The 18,161-nt window shown below is 40.0% G+C and overlaps 1 protein-coding gene across 3 annotated transcripts; it reads left to right on the plus strand.

Moving 5' to 3' along the window:
• Positions 1–11: 11 nt before the first annotated feature.
• ddhd2 (DDHD domain containing 2) lies at positions 12–16,321 on the plus strand. Of its 3 annotated transcripts, XM_088297129.1 has the most exons (20): positions 12–267; positions 649–801; positions 6,167–6,359; positions 7,972–8,159; positions 8,239–8,328; positions 8,426–8,546; positions 9,074–9,163; positions 9,255–9,396; positions 9,500–9,708; positions 9,792–9,859; positions 9,941–10,063; positions 10,145–10,240; positions 11,021–11,185; positions 11,278–11,304; positions 11,808–11,963; positions 12,084–12,186; positions 12,282–12,443; positions 12,668–12,772; positions 14,375–14,552; positions 14,655–16,321. In XM_088297129.1, the coding sequence occupies exons 2-20, from the start codon at positions 682–684 to the stop codon at positions 14,734–14,736; spliced, it is 2,418 nt and encodes an 805-aa protein (XP_088153255.1). In that variant the 5' UTR covers positions 12–267; positions 649–681; the 3' UTR covers positions 14,737–16,321. The 3 variants fall into 3 exon arrangements, with proteins under 3 accessions (XP_088153255.1, XP_088153246.1, XP_088153263.1); XM_088297120.1 differs by lacking the exon at positions 12,668–12,772 and having other exon boundaries at positions 15–267; XM_088297137.1 differs by lacking the exons at positions 11,278–11,304; positions 12,668–12,772 and having other exon boundaries at positions 17–267.
• The last annotated feature ends 1,840 nt before the right edge of the window (positions 16,322–18,161 follow it).

The following is an 18,161-nucleotide window of genomic DNA, read 5'->3' on the forward strand; positions in this document are numbered from 1 at the left end:
GGGCTTCTAGGAGCATTCTACAGTAGAATACACTGATATCAACATTAATAACGAAAATAATTTCAATCAAGAAACATTTGGATTTTGTTTCTTTTTCCAGCTAACCGCTAATATTCAAACTCACATGGTATTTTCACATTTCCGAGAGTAACTTAAGGTAGCACCATTTGGCAGTAGATCGCCCTTGGCTAATGGCTTACGCGGATAGTCGAGGCTCGCAAAATAATAAACACGAGGTCACCCCATATAGTATTTTGGAGGTTGTCGGTGAGTTTAAGCCAAGCTTTCCTGTTGTACGTATTATATACACATTTAAAAAAACAAAACGCGAGACTCGTAAACCTCGCTCTCCGTCTCGCAACCTTTCCCAAGCTAGCATGTAAACAAACATTCAGCCTCAAAGCTGTGATGGTGGACAACTCCGGCTTACTTAAAATGTGGTTTAAATGTTGCTATATGTCAGCTATGGCCAGCTGTGCTAGGTTGCAGCTACAGTGTTAGCACCCGTTACATAGTTTGTGTCCTTTACCCCAGCTTCGTGATGATGCAACGATAACTCGTGTCAAGGCGAACACTTATTTGTGCAACCTCCCGTAGTCGAGTTTGACAGATAGGAGGGCGTTTATATTGCCCAACCTCTTCCCCCAGGTCACATCACGGGCTGGAGATAAGGTTGAGCTCATGTCCCTTAGTTCTGCTGACCAGGGGGGTCTATCGCAGACTGCCCCGTCCGCCAAACCTGAGGACCAGCTGAGCACCCCCGATGACGCTGTGACTGTAGAGAACACACATGTGGACCAGGTAAGTGCATATGCCATATGGGAACTAAAGCTCTTTCTTGTAATGCAATCTGCCATGAAAGCTGTGTTGATTTCAGGATGGTCACGCTTGTAAATAAGAGCAGGCGGGTTAGGGTCACGCTTGCAACACTGGTGTGACTGAACAGCCTTTTTTTTTTATTAAATCCACTGATTGACTGAAGCTTTTATCACAGGCATCAAACTCAAGGGTGGTGGGCCAGATTCGGACCACCACGTCATTTTATGTGTACAGCAGTGGACCTCAATACATTTCTGTTACGCCCTCCCTCGGAAGAATAAAATATGTTGTGCCTCCTTACTCTCTTCCATGCTCATAAATAGCATTATTTGTCTAGAAACTTGTTATAAGTACAGTTCTGCACACCAATCTATCATATTAACATTAAAGAAGACAAAAAAGAAACAAATAAATTTAGTCAACTTAAAAAAGAATTAACATTGTTTTTTAGTCCAGCAAAAGATTTGAAGTGCATCATTTGCCTCAAATTCAAACAAAAATTAAATCCTAATTTAAAGTATAAAGACTTTTTCACATCCTAATTGAACATTGATACTTGAAAAGTTATTAAAATCAATAAATACATTCAACTTGATCAGCAACATTAACTCAGCAACATCCCTCGTTTTTCTGGGTTAATGGGGAGCGGAACCCCCTGTGAAATTTGAAGAACTGAGAAGCATAGGCTGACTTTTCATTATTATAATTTTTAATATTTATTTTGGGGGGGGGATTTACGCCTCATTTACGCCTCATTTATGCCGTTGTGACAGCCGCCCAGACATGGTTCCCAATCTTCTTAATACTGGTTACACAACAGATTTAACTTTTAAATGCAAAATACAGAATAAATACAAACCTGCACACTGTGAAAATAATGTGATTACAATGGAACGTTGACTAATAACTAAGTTGAGTTTTAATTTTTATCCTAAAATTGGCTTACCATAACTGGAATCCCGTGGTGCTTTTTAGCCTTAGGTACAATCCTGGTGGATGAATGTACTTTTAAACACTTGTTTTTTTTTTCACTCTTCTCACTTCTTTTAAGACGACAAAGAAGAAGCACTGTCGCCCGAAGTAATCATGGCTTAACTTTTGGGATGCGCAATAACATCAACAAGGACCTTTTGATAAAAAGCAACTTGGAATTCTAGTTAAAGTAAGCTGTTTTAAAACAAACTTTTACAAACACCTTAACAATTTATTTGCTGATGTTTCGTCGTCCTTGTTGTGCTGAGCGAGTCGTACTTATCAGGTGGTTGAGCGCGCTGCGCTCACAGCTGTTTACTATCCGCTTATCCGGCTCGACTCTGACTGACTGAACGGCCCGTTTGAATATCGTTATGAATTTTCGAACATTGCGTTGTTTAAAAGTGCCGTTTGTGTTTTAAGGTGGATGAGATGTAACAAGAGAAGAGGCTGGGTGAGGCTGCGATGATGCGCAGTTAATCAGCTCTCTAGATAAATCCACTAGTTCTCTCATTGGTCGATCGCGCTCCAGGAACAAATCACGTGGCTTTTATGAGTACCCATGGGTGTGTACAAAGCCCCTGTGTCAACTCATCTCTTTGAAACAATACATCTCTCTGGAAATATGGCTGCCGATATGGCTGTATTTTTTCATTTTTATTTTTTGATGAATACTTTTCAAAGACCTGCGATGCACTGAGGCCATGAAAGGGAGCCGCGAAGATAACTCTCAGCTATTACTCTCCTCGCGCACACTCTGACAATAAGAGAAAGGCTATTCTTGCTTTAAAGTTCTCCACAACTTTATCCCACACCTGCCTGGTGTATTCCTTGGTCTTCATGATGCTGTTTGCTCCCCATTATTATGTTAAGAGACCTCAGGTGTGCTGGTGCATTTATAACACACAGGTGGACTCTCTTTATCACAAGTCATTTCAGGCCACATTGGTTCATTCCCAAATCATTGGATTGGGGAACGTTTAGTGTGAGTTGTCTGCATTTTTACTTTTTCATTTCTAAAACAAACAAAAAAAAGCTAAATAAAACTCATATGAATTTCATTCCATTTCATTCGTGTTTCCCACTTGGTGTTGATTCATCATGAATAATTCCAATTTTATATCTTTGAAATCTGAACAGTGTCAAAAGGTTAAAAAAAAAAAGTTCAAGGAGGCCAAATTCTTTCACAAGCCACTGTTTGTCAACAATAATTAGTGAAATGCAAATTAGTGAAGAAACCCACCAGCAGGGGTATGCCCCCCTCCCTTGCTTTCGCTTCAGATCACTGAGTAAAGCTTAACCAAACTGGCAAGAATGTCTTACTTCTCAAATCTCATTACAATTAATAAAAACAACCGTAGGCATCTCTTCTCCACCTTCGATCTTTTAACCAGCTCTGATATTAAAAAATCCTCACAGACAGCGACAGACGCTCTCTGTGAGGACTTTGCAGACCACTTCAGAAGTAAAATCGATGACATAAGATCCAGTCTTTTAGCTCATCAAAATGTAACTTCTATTAATGCTGGACAGTCATTTTTACCAGAGGAAACACTGGAAAGTTTTGCCCTGGTTGATGCAAGGACACTTGGTCGAGTTTTCTCCCAGGTAAATCAAACAACCTGCCTTTTAGACCCAATTCCCACATCACTTTTAAAAGCTTTTTATGGATTTTTTGAGGAACGGATTTTTAATATAGTTAATTTCTCTCTTCAGACGGGTGTCTTTCCCACTGCGTTTAAAACGGCGGTGGTGAAGCCCCTTCTGAAGAAGAGCAATTCAGACCCCAGTGTTTTAAATAATTACAGACCAGTATCCAATTTACCGTTTTTAGGTAAGATTTTAGAAAAAGTTGTTTTTCTACAGTTAAATTATTTTTTAAATACAAGTAATGTTTTAGAGAAATTTCAATATGGTTTTAGAATGAACCACAGTACAGAGACAGCTCTTTTAAGGATTTTAAATGATTTCAGGTGTTTTGCTGATGCAAAAAAACTCACAGTTTTGGTGCTACTGGATTTAAGTGCCGCGTTTGACACAGTAGATCACCACATTTTATTAAATAGACTTAAAAACCTAGTGGGCATCTCTGGTACTGCTTTTAACTGGTTTTATTCCTATCTCACAGACAGATGTTTCTTTGTAAGTATGGATACCTGTTCCCCCAAAACCCATGAAATTAAATGTGGGGTTCCCCAAGGTTCCATTTTAGGCCCAATACTTCTTAATCTGTACATGCTTCCTCTTGGGAATGTCATTAGGAGACACGGCATCAGCTTCCACAGCTACGCTGATGACTCACAGCTGTATATTGCCGTGTCTCCGGATGACACAAAGCCTATCAATACCCTTTTAAATTGCATTTTAGATATTAAGTCATGGATGGCAGAGAATTTCCTACAGCTCAATCAGGACAAAACTGAGGTTTTAGTTATCTGTCCTGAAGGTCAGAGAGAAAAACGTTTACCAAAACTACAAGATTATAAATCATCACAATTTGTGAAGAACCTGGACGTCATTTTTGACTCTGAGCTCAGTTTTATTCCTCATATTAAAAATGTAACCAAGATTGGTTTTTATCACCTTAAGAATATAGCCAGAGTCCGCCTGTTTCTCTCTCAGGCTAACACGGAGGTGCTGATGCATGCTTTTATTTCCTGCCGTAATGCCCTGCTCTCTGGTCTTCCCAAAAAAGAGTATTTCTAGTCTACAACTACTTCAGAATTCAGCCGCACGGGTGCTGACGAGGACCAGAGGGCGGGCACATATTACAACAGTTTTAAAATCGCTGCATTGGCTCCCCGTGTGTTTCAGGATTGATTTTAAGGTGCTTCTATTCGTTTTTAAATGCCTTAACGAGGACATCAGGTCCGCAGAGACTGTTGATATTTTTAAAAGGAGGCTCAAGACTCACCTTTTTAGTTTGGCTTTTAAATAATTTATCTTAGTCTTTTAATTCAGGACTGTCATTTTATCTAATATCATTGTTTTTAATTTTTTTAGCTTCTTTGTCTTTTAGTATCATCATTTTTCTTATATATTTTAGCTCCGTCGTTTTATATTATTGTCTTTTAATTTTTGGCTTCTTTTTCTTTTAGCATTATCATTTTCTTTTATATATTTTAGCTCCAGTGTTTCCTCAAGGGGGGCCTCCGCGCTGTGAGGTGTGGCTGGCCTTCTCACAGGGGGCTTCATCCCGGAGGCTCCTTAGGCCCGGCGGACCGGGGCCCTCTGCACTATGTGTAGGGTCTACCCCGGTCAGTCTGGGCCAGGGGTCTGTGTGTTGGCGGAGCTCCCTGTGGCCGTGGGCCGTCATCCCTCTCAGCGCGGATGACCTACCCTGGGTACATTTTCTCATATGGTTTCTCTGTGCCTTGCCATGTCTTTCTACTAAGATGGTTTATTAAGTTGTGTAAATGCGAGTGTTCTGTGTGTATGCGAGTTCAGGCGTGTATGTGGATGTGTCTTGTGTTTATGTTGAGTGGGTGGAATGGGTTTTAGTTTTTTGTTGTAATTTGGATGTTTTTATTGTACAGCACTTTGAGCTGCATTTTGTGTATGAAAAGTGCTCTATAAAAAAAATTTGATTGATCGATTAACCAAGTGCTGAGCATTTGATTAAAGTAACAATGTGCCTCTCTGCAACAACTCCTGACATCTTGCGCAACTCCAAGACTCTGCCAGGCAGGACTGAAATAGTCTATTGACTCAGCATTGTCACAATTCACACCACTCAAGGGTCCATCAATCTCAGGCCTCAGTAATTCTTATTTAGTGTGAGAGTTGGTTTGTGCTCCTGTACTAATGGACAGAAATAGCTGCTACATTCTTGAGCCACTGAGCGACAGCATGGCAAAATGAAGACACTGCCCTTGTGTGTTGGGAAAGAAATAGTTAGGCTATACATGGAAGTCACATACTGTTCCTCTTTGTGGTTTCACATAGGGTCAACATTTGGTGACAGGGTATTGCATACACCTTCAATGGCTCTTAGGAAAGACGTAATCTAGTCCACATTATTAATCATTTTTCTGTAAACGTCAACACCCTCCTGATTTGGCAATTGTATGATTGTGTGTCAAGCAGTGGAAGGCTCCAAATGGATAAGATTCAAGGAAGTGAGACTATTTACAAGCTGTACTTGTGTCACCAGGACAAAGAGGGGAAAGCTGGATGAGCGGAGAGCCGAGTAGAATAGATCTTTGTCGAGCTGAACAAGTGGAAAGGAGGGCCGATCCTTTCCTGTCTGTCCTTCTGTACTTTGGCGTATGGGCTTGGGTTCTTTTGTTTAGAAGCTTAATGGAACAAAGTAGACTGAACTCTGACTTTTCTAATTCCCAACTTGCATATCAACACTTTTGTTGTTTTTCTACAGCTGCTGCCAGCGGTGGATGAAGCCTCTCCTGGTTCGGCTTCATCCTTTGAGATGCTCGATATGGAGCATGTCCCGCCTCCTTACCAAAAAGTGCAGCCCCACTGGTTCTTCTACAAACAGAGAGATGACAATGCACACTGGCTGCCTTTTAGCAGAGAAGACTCAGAAAAATTAGAAAATGCCGACAATGCACGTAAGCATGAACGGAATTTGCCTCACAGAAATCCTAAATACTATGACTAACAAGTTAAAATTCAATATTGACATATTTAAACACAAATTCTCTCTTCTTTATTTGTATGGTTAACGTTGTGGTGTAATATATATGAAATACTTTTGGGTTTTTGAGATACGACCCATCATTGATTTTTTTTTTTTTGCTTTGACCCACGCGCACAAACTTGAGACATATAAGCGAATCAATTCATCTCACTTCTCAATAAGCAGTTTGGCACAAAGTGAACTTTTCATTATAGGGGAAGTCAACCCAAACATTTGTTTGACAATATGTGCTTCCGCTAGTCTAAATACAGCATTCTGATTAATATTGCGTTTGTAGAATATGAGTTGACCACCAAAATCCACCCGTTTTTAATCCACCACAGGGACGGACATTTTTCTCCTCACTTTATGTCGACTGAAAATAACCAATCATGGCTCACCTGTTTTCTGAAGCTGAGCCATAATTGTTCGTTATCTGAGCCCTGAGCAGCTGTGATGCCTTTTTCAGTGACAGTAAGTGACAAAATGGCCGCCCCCTGAAATGGACAAAAATGGGTGGAATTTTACTGCTTAACCATTCCTCCACAACATATTGTCAAGATTTTTTAGGGTTGACTTCCCCTTTAAAAAAAGGGTTCAAGCTGTAGGAGCAGATAAATGGCATTTCATACCGATGCATTCATTCATTTTCTCAAATTGTCCCCTTCTTAAACATCTTTATTAAAAATACAAGCAGTGTTTTAAGTAATATTTCAATACATTTAAATGTTGTACAACTACAGTTATTAGTGTGGTGGACATTTTTCTAATAGAAACTCAGAATCATTGTTACAGTGGCTCATCTGTAAGGATTTGGGCTGCAGGCAAATGTAAAATAGCAACTAGTTGTTGTAGCGAGGATAGTCTGCCTCTGACCAGGAGCCCTTGACCAAGGGACCAACCCAACCCCACTACCAGGTGCAGCACTGTTTGTGCGCCCTTTTACGCTGACCTCTCTCCTTGTGAGTGTGCACGTGTGGGATCTGCTTCTCTCTGTAGATTGATACACAAATATTCAACAGAACGTGGGTTGAATTTCTAAAAGCAGAAAAATATTAGTTAACAATCCTGAATAAGATTGTAGGAGATTAACTCCTCATAGAGCTTTACAAGTCTTAAACGCTTGTGTGCATTTCCTGAGGTTGTAACATCGGACACAGAAGTGTGCAAACGTTTGTGCTCCGGGGCCACATTTGATATATATTTTTTTTTTCAATATGGTGAAGACAAAAAAAAGTTAAAAAAATTGAAATAATCCAATAAATGAAATGATGTTAAGGTTTAATTTTATTATTTCTATTTATTGACAATTAAGAAACTGTATAATGAGACAAAGAAATCTCATGTGTTTTATTGTATTATTTACAATGAACACACTATTTAATGACTCATATCAGCATATATAAAAAATTTGATTAATTAATTTGAGCAAAAACCAATATAATGCTTGGTGGGAAAGATTAAAGAAGGGAGTGGATGGTAAGCGGCCTGCGCTCCATATTTTACGCAGCCCTGGTCTAATTTATAACGTTAATCGGTTGTAGGAGGTGATGAGGAGGTGGTGGTGGCTGTGGAGGGCGAGCGCTATGATGTACATGTCAAGGAGAGGAAGTGCTATGCCGTGTACTGGGAACAAGCTCCAACTGAAGTTCGTCGCTGCACGTGGTTCTTCAAGGGCGATAAAGACACGAGGTTCATGCCGTACCCTGAAGACTTCAGCATCAGTCTGGAGGTAGTCTGACACCAGAGAAGCTCCTTCGCATCCCACCTGTTCCTCAATATGAAATTGTTGACTTGTTCCAATTTTACAGGATGCTTATATGATCGCAGTTACCTTAGATGAGTGGAAAAAGAAGCTGGATTTCCCCACAGGAGAGACGGTCATTTTACACAATCCCAAGGTGATTCCGGCCCCTACAGTTTATGACAAAACTACATTGTTGTTCCTTCTTTTTCTTTTTTAAAATGTTGTCCTATTTTCCTTTGCTCCCTTTTCAGCTGATAATGCATTATCAGCCAATAGGATTTCAGGAAGACTGGGTCACCTCTCCATCTGAGAACACCCGTCCTCGAACAGTCAAACGTGGTATTAACAACATCCCTGTAGAAATACCAGATGGTATGTTTTTTTTTTTCTACAATATTGTTCGTATTCACACACTGGACACAATTAAGTACCCCATTAGAAAATCTGTATGTTAAAATATGCCTATAGTTGTGTTTTTATTTTTTTTAACTTCTTAATATCGCAAATGGCGCCACCGTGTATGACTGGTTAGCATGATGGCCTCACAGTTCAAAGGTCTATGGTTGGATTCCGGCTCTGGCCTTCCTGTGTGGAGTTTACATGTTCTCCAGGTACTCTGGTTTCCTCCCACATTCCAAAAACATGCATAACAGGTTGATTGGACACTCTAAATTGCCTGAGGTGTGAGTGTGAGGGCAAATGGTTGTTTGTCAATATGTGCCCTGCGATTGGCTGGGAACCAGTCCAGGGTGTACCCCGCCTACTGTCCGCAGACAGCTGGGATAGGCTCCACAGCGCCCCTCGCGGCCCTCGTGAGGAGAAGAGGTTCAGATAATGAATGGATGGATGGATGACTATCGCAAGCCAAGTTTGGGATTTCATAATCTATTTGTTTGAAGGTGAACCAGAAAAGGTGGACCACCTTGTGTTTATGGTCCATGGCATTGGTCCTGCATGTGACCTGCGCTTCAGATCCATCATACAGTGTGGTAGGTGTATGCTTTTCTTGTCTGTGTGTTTCTACACTGTACAGAAATGTACTTTGTATTTGTCATTCTTAGTTTTGTGTTCTCTTTCCAGTGAACGATTTCCGTCGTGTGTCACTGTCCTTGTTGGCTTCTCATTATAAAAATGCTCAGCTAGAGGGCAAGGTTGGCAAAGTGGAGTTTCTCCCTGTGAACTGGCATAGCGCTTTACATGGCGATGCCACTGGTGTGGATGAGTAAGTGTATAGACAAACCAAGTATAATCACACAATTACAATTCTCACTCCTTTGTGGCCACATTATTCATTTGGACTCATTGGATTTGTTTCCTCTTCCCAGGGATATCCATAGGATCACTCTGCCTAGCATCAGCAGACTGAGACATTTCACCAATGACACGCTGCTCGACTTGTTTTTCTATAACAGTCCCACCTACTGCCAGACCATAGTAGACACAGTCGCCTCAGAGATCCGCAGACTACACACTCTCTTTAAACAGAGACACCCCAAGTTCAAGGGGGAAATTTCTGTCGTGGGTCATAGCCTTGGTTAGAAACACATTAACACATCATTAGAAACTTTACTGTCTCATCAAACAATAAAACATTCTCGGTTACCTCTCTTTCAATAGGTTCATTGATCCTGTTTGACTTGCTAACCAACCAGATAACTGGTTCAGGAGGATCAGCAAGAGAGGAGGTATAGTCGTGTTCATATTTCTTGTTTTCTCAATAAGTGGACCAAAAAGAGTTATAAACCAAACAAAACAATTTTATGCAGAAGGTGCTGTCTGATGTCCCCTGTCAACCGGATCATGATACACTTGAGCAGACCCTCAGCCGGCTGGGCCTGCAGCAATACTCATCCATATTAAAGGCAGAAAATCTGGACCTGGAATCACTGGTAACACACAAACGTATAAGAATGGTAAATGGTCTTTAAATGGCTTAAACTTTAAAAAATGAACTGTTTATCTTCCTTTAGGCTCTTTGCGAAGAAAAGGATCTCAAAGATATAGGAATTCCTCTTGGACCCCGGAAGAAGATCCAGAAATATGTCAGGAGAAAATGTTTTTCAGAGGTCAGACCCTGCCTCCAAATGAGATTCAGTGCATCCAGAGTATTTCAAAAGAGCCTAGTGGGCGTCTGATGTCAATTCAATATCAATAGGACATCAATTGAATGATTTTGATGTTGAATTGACATCAAATGCCCACTGAGACAGAACAGAGAAAATCTTGTGAGTTCTTATACAATGGACCCTCTGTATTTGCGGGGGGTAGGGACCGAGCTGGCCGGCAAATAACAAAAATCTGCGTATAATTGGTGCCTATTGAATTGCGTTGGAGATTGTATTTGATTTATTTTTTAAACCCCTAAATTCTTCCAAAAAATGCTGATAAACATAATGTGTCCACAAAAAACGGGACTGGGGCCGGAGGATAATGGGGGAATGAAACAACCCCAAAAATATTGAGAAAAAAAATCTGCAAAAATGTAAATTTGTAGGTGCCAAACCGCAAGTGTGCAGGGGCCCACTATTTATATGATTTCATGGCTTTTTATTTAATAAATTCTCACAAAACTTAAAAAACATTTTCCATGTTGACACTTTGTGATCTTGTGTGCGATATTTTGAGGAAAAGGGATTTTTATTCATTAAGGATAATGAATAAGGCTGTAACAAAAAGTGAGGTGTTGCGAATACTTTCAAGATTTGCTATATTGTATTTCCCAACATCATTTACATTTGTATTTCATCAGAGTTCAATTTATTTATCTGTGTTTTAGATGCTTTGCCTAAATGATGGCATCACTTACTGAATACAACAAAACAATGTGTTTAATAATATTCACTTAGGATTACAAAGCAGGGCGTCTGGCTCAAGTGCGGCAAGGTTCTCTCTGCTGTGAGGACAATGGTGACCGATCTTCTGGATCTGCAGTCGAAAAGGGCCAGTTCCTCAGATCACAGTCCATCACCAGCGCTGTAGATTATGAATATTTCAACATGGGCATCGGACAGGTACCACGCATGCCTGCATGGAAACGGTTATTTTTGCTTCCAGCCTTCATGCATCACCTTCCTGCTTCTCTCCCGCCTGCTTGCCCGGACAGACCAGTGGAGACATAGCCAAGGGACAGGTTTGTCTCAAGTGGTAGCATTCAAACACAGTATAGTCCAGGGGTCACTGATATTATGATCACTGGCACCACCTAGCCCCTAAGGAGTGTATCAGTAAACACGAGGCAGGCCTTTTCTAAAAATAACTCACCAGCGATTGGATATTGTGATCACATAAGAATGCTGTCCAACCTTGACATTAATCAGTACCCAAGAAGTACTTCCCTGTTTAAAATACTTTTGGTGACCCCTGGTATAGTCACTTATGATCAATATTGCTTTATTGGTCGTAACAGACTGTGGAACCCTGGCTCACCGTTACTTTCTGTTCTCATTCAGTCCTGCATGAGTGATCAGCTCTCTTCCTTGCATGCGCTCATTCTCTCTCAGTTGTCTCCATGTTATGAAAATATTTCAGCATTCTCGCACCCAATTTGTCTAGAGGATGTGCAAAGAAAGACCACTGTCTGAACCCTCGTAATTTTTGCCGTTTGATAAGACTACTGTAATCTTCTCTCGACAGGTATCCGTGGATTATCCACAGCTGGCATTCCAACCACAGACCTTTTTTGCGTTTGGGTCCCCCATTGGAATGTTCCTTACTGTCCGCGGACTTAAACGCATTGATCTCAACTACAGCTTCCCAACCTGCAAGAGCTTTTATAACATCTATCACCCGGTGCGCAACAACAAATATTCACACATTCCCACTTTTGTTCAATACTCAGTTGGTATAATAATGTCCCATTAGTCTGATGAAATTGCAAAATCATTTCATGTCTTGCCCTTTGTCGTGCAGTTTGATCCTGTAGCTTACCGGATTGAGCCTATGATTATTTCTGATGTTGACCTAGAGCCCATGTTAATTCCGCACCATAAAGGCCGCAAGAGGATGCACTTGGGTATGGATTCTTGTCACGCAACACCCTGCATTAAACACTATTGTGGCATGACCTTTTCTTTAGGAATCCTAAAGAAATGCTTTTTTATTTTCTAGAACTGAAGGACAGCTTGACCCGCATGAGCATAGATTTGAAAAATAATGTACTGGGATCATTAAAGACTGCTTGGCAGTCACTTTCCAGGCTACCTGTTGCTGCACTGCCCCCAGTGGACGAAGGAGACACTGCAACAGAGGGAACTCTTAAGCAGACACAAGGTATCTTGAGGTTATGAGTTTTTTTTTGTTTTTTTTTGGTAAATTGTGAAATATACGGTATGTACTGTAAATATGTAGTGTATGTGTGTGCATGTGTCTGTCTAACCCCCTTGTCTTCATGCTCCTCTCGCTCTGCTTGTCAACATCCTGCCTGTTTGTCTCTAACTCTGTCTGGTGCTCACACCTGCTTCCCACACCCCTTTGCACTTTACTGTGAAACTCAGCGTTGGTTGCAGTTTGTGGCTCAACTCAGAGGGAAGAACAAAGGGGTGACTATTGGACTAAAATATTGGAGTGGCCCAGGGCCCTTCATAGGCATTACTACCAAGGTAAGCCAGGGCAGTCACACAGCTAACATGAAAAGAGTTATACTACTGTATTTACTTTAAAATATTTTACAATTAGTGAAAGCCGGCAAAATAATGAGAAACTGTCCACCACAAAAGGACATTGATAATGGCAAAACAAATACTTCTTATAATAATTTATAATATTGCTGATTGACAACCACGAGCCTCAAGTCAACAACGCACTGTACATATAACAAGGCTTTATGAATTCTTGCAATAGCTCTAAATAGCCGTTGAGTGACAGTAACCTCATAGCAAACACCTTCCCGTTCTCTTTCCTCAGAGAGATGTCTTCAAACTTAATTTTAGTTTTTTTATTAGTATATATTGGTAGTGAGCATCTGTTGTACATGCAAGACAGTTGTTATTTAGAGCATTGCCTGGAGAGTTGATAAAGGTTTCTTGATGTTGACTTGAAACACTTTCCAAGTCAACCAGGGTGACAGCTGCTACTCCTAACTTATGCCTGACTGCATTGTTACCTATTGTTGCATTGTTTAAACACTGCAGTGAAGAAATTCTGCAACACTGTAATTAGCTAAATAGTTCAGGACTGCAGATGTGCAGCTCCCTCTGCATGTGTTTATGGGTGTCCTATTGTCAGTGGCGGGTTAGGCATTCTAATTATATAAATATAAGACACCATACTCAGCGGCGGTGCTGATAATTAAATGCATTAATTAATAATAATAAGAATGCATCAGTTTTATATAATGCTTTGTTTGGACACTCAAAGATGCTTCACAGTGGATATATTGTTCATGCACTCACACATTCATGCTCTGGTGGTATTAATGTGGTACACATGGCTTCAGGTGGACTTAACTTTGCTTTGATTTGGCTGGAATGGATGGATGGATGGAAGTTTTGTTCTGATCAACCAAGCTATCAGAGGATGGGAAATGCTGATTCCATTGATGGCTGAGTCTTTGGCTTTGTGAGGACACAATTTGAAATCTGATTGGTTAAGAAAACAGATGGATTGCTACCATAGTTTAAATTGCATCAGCCAGTACAACTAATTATGGCCCTGGGCAGGTTATTTTCACACATAGAAGGTGAAACCTGATTGGACACAAAAGTCAAACATCAACATACACTTGTGGAAGCATTGCAGCCAAGTGAAACACTCTGAAATCATGATAATTGCTTGTTGGGAATAAATTAATTCAATTTCATGGAACAAATATTGGAATTCAGCTTGTAAATGTATGTCAGAGCTTTTGATTGGCGTACTTTTTCTGATGATTGATGAATTATTCTATATCCATGTTACTCTTTTTTTCCTGCCACATTCAAACATCTTTGGCAGAATTGATACAATATAAAACAAACAATCCAGAGTCCTCAGCTATCAAACATACGGTACTGTACATATGTGGGCTGGAAAAGCACAACCTTTCTTGAAGTTTTGACACCAGACGGTCAGATCACATTAGCCATCACATACTCACTGACTTTTTACACTATTAAGAATTTAAGCTGACTTTTTTTTTTAACAGATTCCAGTACCTTTTTCTTGTCACCAAAAGGTTAGTCCTCAAGCAGACGTCTTATACATTTTTTCTCTTGTCCCTGCAGGCGAGCATGTGGACGTGGAATCGACAGAATCGACAGAGCAGCCGCAGCAGGCAGATCAAGCAAAAATCAAAGTGGGAATGTTGAATGGCGGGCGACGGATCGACTATGTGCTTCAGGAAAAACCCATAGAGAGCTTCAATGAATATTTGTTTGCCATTCAGTCTCACCTTTGCTATTGGTAAGTCATACCTTTATATTCAGAGGAGCCACTTGTTTAAACTGTCCTTTAATTCCTTACTTTTTCCCGTAAGACTTTTCTTTTTTACTTTTCGTCTTTCAGGGAATCCGAGGATACTGCTCTGTTGCTACTGAAGGAGATTTACGACAATCTGGATGTGATGTTGGAACAGACTCAACAGTAATTTGATTTTTCTCACTAAAATCCACTTGATGAACCTGAGAGTGGGTCCAAGAAGGACAGTTAACAGAGGTTGCGCAATCTTCCTTTAGAATGCCTTTTGTTCAGGTAATCGCCGGTCAGAGATGTCAGTCAATTTGTCACTCAAGCGAGGTTGGTGTTTACTTATTGATTCTCATATCATGCTGTGTTGCACTTTTCTCGTCTAATTTTCCTTACCTTGCACTTTGATTATCAGTATATCAAACGCACAAAACAACTATATTGTGGGAGATTTTATTATGACCAGAAGTTTAGAGGTGGAAAATTTAGGCGCAGAGCTACCAGGCACGATTGCCTGCATGTTGAGTAAAAACACCTGTTGCTAAAGCCAACGCGTGGCAGGGTTTTTACTTTCTTGGACCTGGATTTTCCACCCCTGATCAGTATTAAAAAAAAATGTTGAATTGCTTCAAACACCATTTGTAATAGAAAGTGTTCAAGGGAGCACTCTCTTATCTTATTAGCTTTATAAATAAGAGTTTTAATTTGTTTTGGTTGACTGAAATAGTTTTTTGTGTGTATTCAGCAAGTTGAAGGTTTGCTGTGTCTATTACAAAATGATCTTCTGCTCACCCAAAGAAACCAAAATCTGCTGCTTGTACAATGTACAATTTTGCAAAAATGCAGACATGACCCCTTTTTCATTTGACCGTTATTCTTTAATTTCACTGCATCTTATTCACACAGTGGTGTGTGAAAAATGTAATCCTAAATATCAATTTTAGGGGATCCACGGTGTCCATAATGTCTGGGTACTTGGTAAAAAAAAACTAACAAAAAAAAAAGCACATACTTCACAAAACAAAACAATTCTATTCAATTGTTGATGAATAATATTTTCAATATTATTTCCATCATTTTCATTGCATAATTTGATAAGCTTTGCAAAATAGCCATCTTCATTTCTTGAAAATAATATGAATAAAATAGTGAAATCCCCAATGTACTCAGAATTTGTGGACACCCTTTATAATAGTATAATAACAGGATGGGAACATATGATCGCAGAACTCAGATTGATCTCACTACAGGCCAAAGTCAACCTTTCTCCTCTGATCTGCTCTGTATGAAGGGATTGTAAAATGAATAGTTTCCCTCTGGATGTACAGCAGCACTGTTTTTTTTTTATCATCTCAACATTCCCCCAGCAATTTACTGAGTTTTTTTTCCATGTACAGAATTTGCCACTCTGTCATATTCACATGGGCAGGTGTTTAATCAACACATGAACCAAAATCTGACAATAATCTAAGATAACTTTTTATTCATGTTCAGAAGTCCTTGTTGTTTGCCCTCAACCAACCACCTTGTTTACTAGACTGTTTTAACTATTCTAGTTAAAGGTTTAGTTCCAGCTTGTGCATCTCGTATCTGTGTTGAACAACATTCTACACTCTCCAAAGAAGCACTGAACATGCATTATGTTATATTACATGACATCGCTGCTTGTATGCCATGCGCCCTTGGTGATTATGGTGATGTGCACAAAATTAATGGCTGTTTATACCTATTTTGTGTGCCATAATAAAACAATCTATTGTATTCCACAGGTGTGTCAGCGTTTTATTGGATGCTAATAAACAATAGAATGAAAAGTGTGGGACTGCACAGTTAAAGCTGATATGTGGTTTGCAAAATGTTATCTGCGGATCACTTTGTAGCAAACGTTATCGCTTAAGTGCTGGATCTTTGACACATGTGCAGTGACGTTCCCAGCCAAGACTCATTCATCGCAGTTTGAATTCACAACAAGAGCAATCTTGAGGCAGGTAGATAATTGACATTATTATTTATTTTGGAAACAAACTACTTATGCTAATGGTCACAAAGCTACTGTAGCTGTTAAATGTTTGTGAGCCACAACATCAGGTAATGTGATACTAATTTAATTCATTCTGTGACCACACTCGTAACTTAAAAAACACTCGTCAACTTTCCTCATTGACATTATTAAATTCCCCTCAATCCTCAACAGAATTTGTTTTGTGTTTTAAATGTTAATAATTCATAAAAAAATAATGAAGAAAGAATGCTAAAAGGCTTATTTTGTGCCATTTATTGTATGAACATTAGAATGTAAAGAATACAACCGTTTGGGAAAGATTAATTCACTGCAGTGTAGGAATGCAGTAAATGAGATGGAAAAGATGAAGGCGAGTCATGTCTTCACTCCCCACAACAAAACTAATTGTTTCAAAACAAGCTGCAAGCTACTCTCCAACTATTTCAAATTTACCATCCTTTTGGACCCACACACATGACACCTCCTTCCCATTCCATTAAGCTGCAGGTTCCTGGTGAATGTCTCTCCCTTTTGGGTCACCACAGCCGTTCTTTTTGGTGTGCCAGACTTGGCCACTGAGGGGCAGTGTACCAGAGTCATGATGACAAGCTAAAAAGGCCCACTACTGTGTTTTAGTAGGGAGAGATGGAAAAGTGGCGCTCCAGGACCGGAGTGTGACGCCGATGCAAAGTGACTCACCCAACAACTTTGTATTGTTGTGTCTCCGTATGTTGATACACCATTTGTGTTCACACATCTGTTGCTTTGAAGATTTTCCATGCTCTTAGCTCCCCCGTCAATAGTGTTTTGCATTGTGCCTTTTACTGTTAAAAATCTCGACCCCTGCGTGGAAGCCAAACCCTCCTATAAATTCCTGACTGCTTTAAAAGCCGCGATCACCATATTGTCAAAGGTGAATTTTCCTGTCAAAAATCAAACCGCTTGGAGATTAGATGCCCGTGAAACCTTAAACGCTTATTTGAAGCCAAAATCAGGGGTCTTTAATCCTGTTCCACCAGGGTTAATGTTCTGCCTGTTTTCCATCTCTCCCTGCTGCAACACACCTGATTCAAATGATCAGGATTGTTATTGAGCTTCTGCAGATCTTGTTGATTCTCACCACTGAATTATTAAACATGGGTTTTGTAGTCTTGTGTTTAGACAATCTGAGAAGTAACGTTTTTGACTACAATTTACAGCTACTGTGAAAAATGGGCACATTGCCTGGAAGCCAAATTCACCTTTCAAACCCCATTTTGAAACTGACTGTTTTAAAACCTGCTCAGATCCACAAAACAGGTGAGCCGTGATTTGTCGTTGCCTGAGCCATTAGCAACGGTGATGCCATTGTCAGTCGACAGCATTGACAAAATGGCCGCCTTTTGAGATGGCTGAAACAGGTGGATTTTGCTGCTTTAATGATATTCCACAAATTCAATATTAAGCAGAATGTCATATTTAAACTAGTGAAGGTGCATCAAACATTTTGTTGCAAAAGGTTTTTGGGGTGAATTTCCCCTTTAAGTATCAGGACCTTGCATGAAAGACGACCCCTCCTTTGAATCCTTGACTGCTTTGAAACTCAATGTGTTACATCAAGACAG

Source organism: Idiotropiscis lumnitzeri, chromosome 1 (assembly GCF_059441095.1).
Source record: "Idiotropiscis lumnitzeri isolate Australia: NSW breed Sydney's pygmy pipehorse chromosome 1, RoL_Ilum_1.0, whole genome shotgun sequence".
NCBI lineage: Eukaryota > Metazoa > Chordata > Actinopteri > Syngnathiformes > Syngnathidae > Idiotropiscis > Idiotropiscis lumnitzeri.

Bases quoted from the DNA above. Each gene is read 5' to 3' on its own strand.
- ddhd2 (XM_088297129.1), top strand. From the start codon at position 682: ATGTCCCTTAGTTCTGCTGACCAGGGGGGTCTATCGCAGACTGCCCCG. The intron at 11,305-11,807 runs GTTTGTCTCAAG...TTCTCTCGACAG, and splicing joins GAGACATAGCCAAGGGACAG to GTATCCGTGGATTATCCACA. The intron at 12,444-12,667 runs GTATCTTGAGGT...TGTGAAACTCAG, and splicing joins AACTCTTAAGCAGACACAAG to CGTTGGTTGCAGTTTGTGGC.